The sequence below is a fragment of the Nicotiana tabacum genome, chromosome 3, assembly GCF_000715075.1.
Source record: "Nicotiana tabacum cultivar K326 chromosome 3, ASM71507v2, whole genome shotgun sequence".
NCBI lineage: Eukaryota > Viridiplantae > Streptophyta > Magnoliopsida > Solanales > Solanaceae > Nicotiana > Nicotiana tabacum.
Window position 1 is genome coordinate 55,291,347 of NC_134082.1, and position 9,046 is coordinate 55,300,392.

The 9,046-nt window shown below is 33.5% G+C and overlaps 1 protein-coding gene across 17 annotated transcripts; it reads left to right on the forward strand.

Annotated features, from left to right (window-relative positions):
• Nucleotides 1-653: 653 nt before the first annotated feature.
• Nucleotides 654-8,808, forward strand: LOC142179438 (uncharacterized). Of its 17 annotated transcripts, none has more exons than XM_075249449.1 (10): nucleotides 672-911; nucleotides 1,583-1,641; nucleotides 1,779-1,910; nucleotides 2,517-2,574; nucleotides 2,869-3,723; nucleotides 3,823-3,954; nucleotides 7,449-7,606; nucleotides 7,709-7,832; nucleotides 7,927-8,204; nucleotides 8,273-8,808. In XM_075249449.1, the coding sequence occupies exons 6-10, from the start codon at nucleotides 3,940-3,942 to the stop codon at nucleotides 8,286-8,288; spliced, it is 591 nt and encodes a 196-aa protein (XP_075105550.1). In that variant the 5' UTR covers nucleotides 672-911; nucleotides 1,583-1,641; nucleotides 1,779-1,910; nucleotides 2,517-2,574; nucleotides 2,869-3,723; nucleotides 3,823-3,939; the 3' UTR covers nucleotides 8,289-8,808. The 17 variants fall into 17 exon arrangements, 16 of the variants coding, with proteins under 16 accessions (XP_075105549.1, XP_075105546.1, XP_075105545.1 ...); XM_075249436.1 differs by lacking the exon at nucleotides 8,273-8,808 and having other exon boundaries at nucleotides 673-911; nucleotides 2,869-3,568; nucleotides 3,645-3,723; nucleotides 7,927-8,264; XM_075249450.1 differs by lacking the exon at nucleotides 8,273-8,808 and having other exon boundaries at nucleotides 673-911; nucleotides 2,869-3,568; nucleotides 3,645-3,723; nucleotides 7,516-7,606; nucleotides 7,927-8,264.
• The last annotated feature ends 238 nt before the right edge of the window (nucleotides 8,809-9,046 follow it).

Genomic DNA, 9,046 nt, shown 5'->3' on the forward strand with positions numbered 1-9,046 from the left:
ATATATAAGATTGGAATGCGTCCTCTTCGAGACATTAAGTGATTTTTCATCAGGGGGAGTAACTACACGCTGCACTCTTTTCCTTAACTAAGGTTTTGTCCCACTGGATTTTTCTGGTAAGGTTTTTAATGAGGCAGCAAGCAATGCATATTATAAATAACTATGTACATCCCAATATTTTTTTTGTAAGTTTTTAATGAGGCACATTATCTTACATGGACATCCAAGGGGGAGTGTTATGAATAGTTTGTACATTGGATACTACTTTGGATACTACATTGGATGCTACATTGAATGCCCATATTGTGAATAACTTAAAGATTAAATTTCCTACTTTATGTCCATCATCTTTACTCTTTATGCCTATTAAAGGCTATGTAATTGCAATAGAAAAATACACCAAAATGAAAGAAGAAAATACTTATCCCTTCTTTCTATCTCTTCTTATTTACATTTTACTGCATTACTTTTATTTTATAACAATCTCGAATTATTTATCATTTTAGAAGTTCAAGACAAAATTGATTAATTTTTTCTTTTTTTTACCCTTAGTAATTCACTACAAAAAAAAAGGAAATATTGTGGCGGTTTTGAAGTGGCGGTTCATAATATACCAAGTATTGGGGCAACTTTCGGTCTGTCATACCAAAAATTTAAAAGCCCGGCGTTTACTGTTGAATTACAGCGTGTTGCTTGCACTTTATTTTTAACATATTTTATTTATTTATCTCGAAAATGCTAAAACATCTACCGTCACAAATTAGAACCTCTCTCTGTATCCCTCCCCCAATAAACCCTAGTCATACTGCCGATCTCCCCCATCATGCTACCAAATCGTGATCGGCGTTTCACCAGATCGGCGGGGACTACTTCTCCTCCTATTCGCTCCTAATCTCTCCAGTTATTACCAGGTCTTTTATGATTTTGCTAACCACACCAAGTCTCTTTATTACCTTCTCCTTTTTGCTTGTGTATGTATAGGTATTTGTGTATCTACGGTGTTGTTGTTGGTTTTGCTATGCCCTGTAACTGTAGTTGTCAGATCTGTTCTTATAAGCTTGCATTTTTTCTATTAGATTTTATATCTGGTGTTGCAAGGAACGAATCCTTTTGTGATTGAAATTTTTCTAGAAGTCCTTTTTGTTTGGTTGGAACTTGTCTGTCAGTGTAGGGATGCGAGAACCTTAGTTGACGTTCAAAGATATATTAGCAAGGACAGAGTATTGTGTAGCGGCCGTAACTAGTTTAGGATTGAGTAAATTGAGAGCTCTGTGTGTGGAGTGGTGTTTTATAGTCATTTGCTGCTATATATCCTTATGCGAGTATGAAATTCTGCTGGTTGCAGAATTGAATTAGTGTACTTGAATTAATTGTAGTTATCATTTGGAATGCTCCTGTAGACTTTCTTTGCTTTTAGCCAAACATTGCAAAGTTGGATGCATGAATTGAGTTTGGTGTTTTTTGAACTTTATGCTTAATTGTGAATACTTGGATAAAATTACTTTTGCATACGCTAACTTTGCTAGCCATTTAAGTGGACTTTTTCTACTTAGGATAACTTTACTAGAGTATTCCCTAACAGGTCAACACATGGACTCATGGAGTAGTACAGGTTTACAAATTAATCGTGTCCTCTATCAGGTATTTGCAGTATATAATGTGCATGGTTAATGAAATAGCATTTTGTTTTTCATTTAGGTGAACATTTATAAAAATGGTTCAAGGTTGATATTATTTTGATAAGTTAATGTTTCTCTGCCTCATTTGTTCTCTTTCAGGTCATGGCTATATGGAGTATGTTCACAAATTATTACACAATGTTTCTTTGCGTGGTTTCTTTTTCACGCCATGGCTGTATTGAGTATGTGCACAAATTAAAACATAATGGGCTCGCTTCCATGGATATCTTGGTATAATTTCATTCCTGTGGCTATACATGCCTTATTAAAAGATTAAATAGATTACCTTCATTTTTATTTTTCTCTCAACTATTTTCTGCATTTTCTCTCTTACTTCTTTCTTTCATTAGAGTCTATTGCCTGGCGACAGAAATTCCTTTTGAAGTTTACTAATATTTGATTTCTGTGCTGTGCCACTATTTTGGAGTAGATGATCTTGATAGTATTTTACCAGAAGCCTTTTTAGTTTGGAGAAGAGATTGTGGATGATCTATTATTTCTTGAAGAGGTTGTCGGGTCAGTAATGTAAAGTTTTTAATAAGGGTTGTGAATACATAACCAACATGTTGAATAGAGATGAACAGGAAAATCAGTCCATTCAATTTTTTCTGCCATTATTAACTTAGACATGTCTTTGCACTCACTGCCTTTTTTAAGGGTAGCAACTTGCCTTTTTTCTTTTGAACTTACTGGGATTGCTCCTGCGTTGCACTATCACTAGATTAATATACAGAATGTAGCATGATGAATGAGTAGAGTTCATCAAGAATTTGAAACTGATGGTTTCTTGGTTATTTTTGTGTGGCAACATTCATAAAGTGTTGTCTGTTGTTTCAGAATATTTCTTGAGCTTTTGCAGTGAGTTATTCTGGTCCTCCTACTTGATGGCATTCAGGTATATATTTTCTTATTTTATATTTCCATTTAACTTCTTCTATGAGATTTCTATCTCATTATTGCTGATAAGTTATTCAGCTTTGAATTCATTCTCATTTCAAAGCACTTGTTATGTGTCACAATGTTTTATTCTATCACTCAAATCTTTCAAATAAGTTAAAATGATCCAAGGTATATTGGCCATCATTAACTGTGTTCTGCACAAAAGAAAAATCAATATAACTAGTTACTAGTGATTACGAGTTACTTTATTGGTTATTAATTCTATACGAATCTTGTTTCTTTTCTATAGGCATCAGATATTGGAAGGCGCACTCCATCAGTTCATAGCCAAGGAAATGTTCAGATGGAAGCAACAATATGTTAAATATTTGTAACTCTTTGTGTTGATACATTTAATGATGTAATTTTTGAGTACTTGTGCTTCTTCGATAATGAATATTCTGTCTTTTTAATTCTTCATATATGTGCCGGAATTGTTATTATGAATTACTCAAGTCTTGGATACAAAGGATGATAAACAGAATGTAAATGTGAATAATTAAATTGTGGCATTAAAGAAGTAAAAATATTTTAAATAGATCATGGAGGCCAAAACATTACTATTACTAATATATAGAAGAGCGGGAGAAGCAGGTCGAGGTCGTCATTTGTGCTTGCCTATAAAAGGGTATTCTGGTCATTTCAGCTTTAGTCTTTAATTTCTCTTAAAACACCTGTAGACGCTCTAACAATGATAGCAACAAAGTAGTTATGATGGGCGCTTGGGTTTCTATGTTGCTGGCACAACGCGTGGACTTCCATGTAATATCTGATCACTTCATATTATCAGTCATAACACTATCTCAAAGTTCCCATCTCTCTGAACACCTCCATGAAATCTCTGCTTCCTCTCGCTGCTATTGTTTGTCTATGCTGGTCCTCATCGAGACAACTACAAGAATATCCTATTATTCTCGCGAAGCGGATAGGTACCACAAAATATTAGGGTGGTAAGTTCATGCAGCTCCTGTTCCTACATATGGATTATTGTTTCGCGTTGGTTATTAACAAAATTTTCATGCACAGTTACCCGTTTCGCAACAAGATACAACTCAACAATCTTAATCAATCCCCTATATGTGCAAGCAACTGAATTACGGAATTGGTACAATACAAATTGTGCTTAAAATGTACCACATTATTATTTAGCTGTTATTTCTTCTGTGGAAAAATAATTGTCTGACATTTCCTGTGCGAATTACAGGATAAATGAGAACAAACAAATGCTAATCGAATACACAATGAAGAGTCAGCAGAGTCAGCTTCATCGCTTAATCTTGTAGCTGTTGACGATGAAATATTATCTGTTTCAGCTATTGCTATGCAAACCTCCACTGTGAGTTCACTAAATTACAAAATAAAATGCCGAGAACTGCCACACAATGTATCTTTTATACAATATGGATAACAGTTCAATAAATTTTATTATGAGGCTTCGTATATAAAAATTATTTTTAGTGTTCTTTGCTCTTACGACTCTGTGTTTTGAAGATTTTTTGGTATTTGCATCAAAGCAATGTGCTTCAATTTCTTTTTTTTTGGGCACAATCTTTTCAACTTTAGTGGTAATGCACCTCATTCAACAAACCTCTAAATCTAAGTTTTATATAATGAAGCTCTAGAATGCAGTCATTTTCAAGAATGATTGGGAAAATTGGCTTATTGTGATGAACACTTTTGTTAGTTATTGCACATTCACACACGTTAACATAATAGCAAATCTAATAGGGTTAGGACAAGAGTTGGCTTTCATTAAAAGAAATACATTTTGTTGTTACTGGTATTCCACAGGTGCCTTATTATCTTCTGATCTTCTTATTGACCTATTTTTCCCAAATAGTTTACATCATCATCGATTACGTTTTTCCTGTCTTTCCTTTGATGGACTGCTTGGTCAGTAAAGTAACAAACATTTAGCTATATACATGACCAATTTAGTCATTAGTGAACCCAAAGTCAACGAAGGTACTACTATGGAGAAATTGAAACTTTTGCTTCACATGAACGAGAAAATTAACCAAAGAATGAGACTTGTACGAGGAAGAACAACTTGCTCTATTCCCTGCTAATTCGTGACAAATTCAGCATTATGCTACGAAGGGATTAAGCTAATCCACTTGAACTTACTTAGGAATCTTGAAATGACTTAATTCGATAAAGAGATAGCTTCAAGAAATACTTGTTGTCCTTTGTCCTAATTTCAGGAAGCTCTCCGTGCTTACAATGTAAAGAATCATAACTCCAATTGCTGCAACAATAAGATTCTCTGTGAAAATATGAATTATGTTATCTCTGATGTCTAGATATGGTAGTTGACCATATCCCATTGTTATCTATTTTTGGATTACTGGTAGCACATTTTTCTCATTTATGAGTTATATTCTTTTGATGTATTTCTCTTCTTTCACTACTTTTACTATGGCATTCGCACCATTGCTGATTTTTCCTATGTTTCAGCCTTCCTTTGCGTACCTCACAATGGCATCTTGACCACTATTGGATCTTGTTATGCCTTTGATTACTAATTTTTCCTTTCTAAGTTTCTTCTTGGTAAAACACCAAAAGTTTACCCTGTTATCTGTTTCCTTAGGCAATCCTTATTTCAGTATTACATTTTTATGTTTTCATTATATCTTCATATGTCATCTGAGGCTTAGTGGTAATGCACAACATTTGTAGGTTATGCACTGATAAGTTTTTCACAATAAAACTCTAGAATGCATGTTATTCCAAGACCAAAAGGGAAAATTGAGTTACTGTAATTATTTTGTTAAAGTTGTGTATTATTAATAAAGTCATTGATTTATAGTTTGTCAATTTTTAGTTTTGATGGTATGGTTACTACTCTTTGCTAGAGCGGACTTTCACTGAATAACAATAAGGTCGCGTCTTTTATTACTGGAGTACTAGAGTTGCTCAGTAACTGTCTTTACCGTTCTTATGTGAGGACAGTTGACACACGAAAGTTAATAAATGGTTAACACTGGAAGATAAAACTAAACGCCACTCGAAATGGTTGGCATGTCTTGTATGAACCTCCAGATTGTATTGCTGAATTTCTCAGTTTTCTTATTTTCCTGGTTTTTGAAATAGCTGTTGCATACAAATTGTTTAAATTGGGTTGTCGCTATTTTATTACAGCTTAAAATTTTCATTTTCTACCAGAAATAATCTCTGGAGATAAATTTGGTATTCGAATGTTGTGTTTACTACCCATAGTTTAGCTAATAAGCTTCTTCATTATTGCTAATGGTTCAACAGCAATTTCTGCAATGCAGAGGATTGGATGGTGTTTGTTTCCAAAAGTGTTTCAATATTTAATTTTTTTTTGAAATTCTTTACTTTATTCAAAAGTTTTTAAATTTTTACAATGTTGAAATAAGATGCCATCTACCCCTCCCAACTCAAAACACTAATTTTGTGAATTCCTTTTCAAATAGTTTGAGAGTTTTTTCCCGTTGACAAAGGTTTAGAAAAAATATGGTGTTAGATAGTACAGTGAAAAATATGCTATAACTTATTAGGTTAAACTTACGGAGCTCTTACTCCCAATTAATTTGCCTGACCAAAAATTGCTTGAAATTATTTCCTTACTCTTTATGCCTCTCTTATAGTTATAAGATAGGTTTTGGTTTCTTCTTTTCGTAATTTTCAGAATTTCTGCTGACTAGAAATTGTTCAAATTGGATAAGTGTTTGGTTACAAATATTTGTGAAATTATATATAATTTTATCTTCACTGGCCTTCCTACGTAAGCTCTGTGACCTTTTATCCAAAAACTTCAGCAGAGAGAGCATCAAAGGAACTGAATATAGACATCATCATCTTTGATATTTTATTACTTCTAACTTGGAAAACAAATGGAGTTAAAAAAGACAAGAAACTAAAAGTATTGCTTTGTTGGTTTGTTTTTTATGTAAGAAGTGTACTTATAACTAGTACTTTAAACTTGTATGTGAAGAAAAGAAGATACGAAGGAGAAGTATATATAGGGGTTGGATTAAAGAATAGGAAATCTTTTACCAAATGAATTTTAGGTTGGAGCAGATGGTTAACTGACTATTCATATTAGTATTTACCTTTAAGTTTTTCCTTAGTTGTTACTGTAGAAAAAAGTTAAAGAACATCTGAAAATTGTCCTACAACTGCCTATCAATAAGCACAATTATATGTGACAAAAAGGATATTCATTTCGTAGTGGCTTCTCAATCATTTTTGGCTAATACTGTATCCACTCTAGCTGTTTTCGTTATATGTTTTCATTTCTGTATTTTCTGTCCTGATTGAGGTGAAAATTCTTTCTGTTAAGTCGATTCTTGCTTAACCCCATACTTAATACTATTACTGATTCCGCTGCTACTTCCGACATTATAGATTATTGAAAGTCTTATCTAAAGTTTCTCTCAATTACATAACTAAAGTTAAAATGAGTCTTAAGTAGAAATGATTGCCTCCGCAAAGTTAAAATAGGCTCTGAGCAAATTTATTCAGAGGTGGAACAAACTTTTTTCCCTTTCATGTTATTTGCAATATTTATTGATCTAATATTCTTCTTTCTGTTTAATGTGCAATAGGTGTTATTTATAGTTAGACAAAGATGAAATTGCTTTCTCATCTATAATATGGTTATGTAGGATAAACTATACGTAAATATGTATCATTATCTGTCACTTAACTCATGCTACTTACAACTACGGGTGCACAATTTATTTCAACATGCACATTGTTTCACATGCTTTTACCTGGATAAAAATAACAAAAAATCAAGTCATTTTGTCTCTTACCCACTAAGTTTTCCTTCTATTATTACTCTGTGTTAACACTTTGCAGGCGGAAAGTTTTTACGTCGAAGGAGAAATTTCACTACCTGAGCATTTCCAACGATTTTACCTGCTAGGTTGTTCTAAATGTAACCATCTTGTTCGGAGCAAAATAAAAAGGGAGATTCAATGCATAAACTGCAGGCTGCCACGAATGTTAATTCCAAGGTAACAACTACTACTAATAAGGTTATATCATTGACAATATTTGATATTGTATGCCATCTATTGTACCTCAACTAAAATAATTTATAATATACCACATCATAGGTGCCACTTTGAGGTAGAAATTACAGACAAAACTGGCACAATAACAACAACAATGTCTAAAGGCTTGGGCGAAAGAATATTATCAATGACAGCTGAACAGATATATGATATCACCGCTGTTAATGTACATACACATACAACATTGCAGGTAACATAGGTCAACAAACTTAATATAATACTCTGATATGATATCTATTATTTTTACTATCTGTTTACAGAATGAGTTATTCCCTGTTGCCCATATCAACCAACTACTTGCTGATAAACTATTCAGAATTCAGCTACAAATGTCATCATCCAGAACACCAGACAAAAATGCAGGTTCTCTGGTTCTTTTGTCATACACTGAAAAACTAACCATGTTTCTACCAGAAGAGTCAACATCTGCGAGTGGTGCCGACAGAATTATGGAAGAAGAGCCAATACTTGTGACTGATGCAAAAGCAACTAAGAAACGGAAAAGGGAATCAAGTACTCTACCAAAGCTACAGTCAAGGTTAGAAACTCAAATGCCATATTTTACGATGTACTAATGTTCTTAAAATGAATATATTCTTTGAACAGATTGTCGAACCAGTGATGTTCGCTCAGACAGTATGCGATGTACAAGCACATTTTGATAACATTTTGCCAGATCATATTGATCTTTTAACAAAGTTTAGATATTTGACCGCCTTAACAAACTGTTCCACATTTTTTGCGTAGATAGTTGTCAGTAGTATGTGCCTGTGTTTTTGAAGGTAATTGGTATTATTTTTGGATATTGGAGCGGCCTCTAGATGTTGTACATATCAGTCTGTTTATTGACATGAAGAAACTGAATGTAGTGTTGCTATATATCTTGTCTGTTTCACATTAATGTTACAAACATGCTGTTCTATGCAAAGATTCAGTAATGCTATGAAGAATGTATCTTCAGTGGATTGATTGAGGCTAGAACTGTACATCGATGAACTTTGCGATGTATAGTGCGTTCATACAAGTCACTTGCTTATAAATGAACTCTTTCCCAATGGCACTCTTTAGCTATAAGAAGTATATGGTTGAGTTTGATGAATTTGTGACGCTATTATACATTGTCTTTGACAGATATAATCTGACTTTCTCAATTGCTCACACTCTAATCCAAAGTGTTGGCCCGGGCAAGCCCGGGCTGATCCCATCTAGTGTAATAATAAAGCTGGAAAGCTCCATAATAGCAGAAGATATACAACAGTATTATGCAAAATATATTGTGACCAAAAATAAATTTGAATGGCATTATCTTTTCATGTAATGGCGGTTTCCGACCGCCAGATAATGTAAAACAAAAAGCGCCGTAATAAACCTTCTACAATT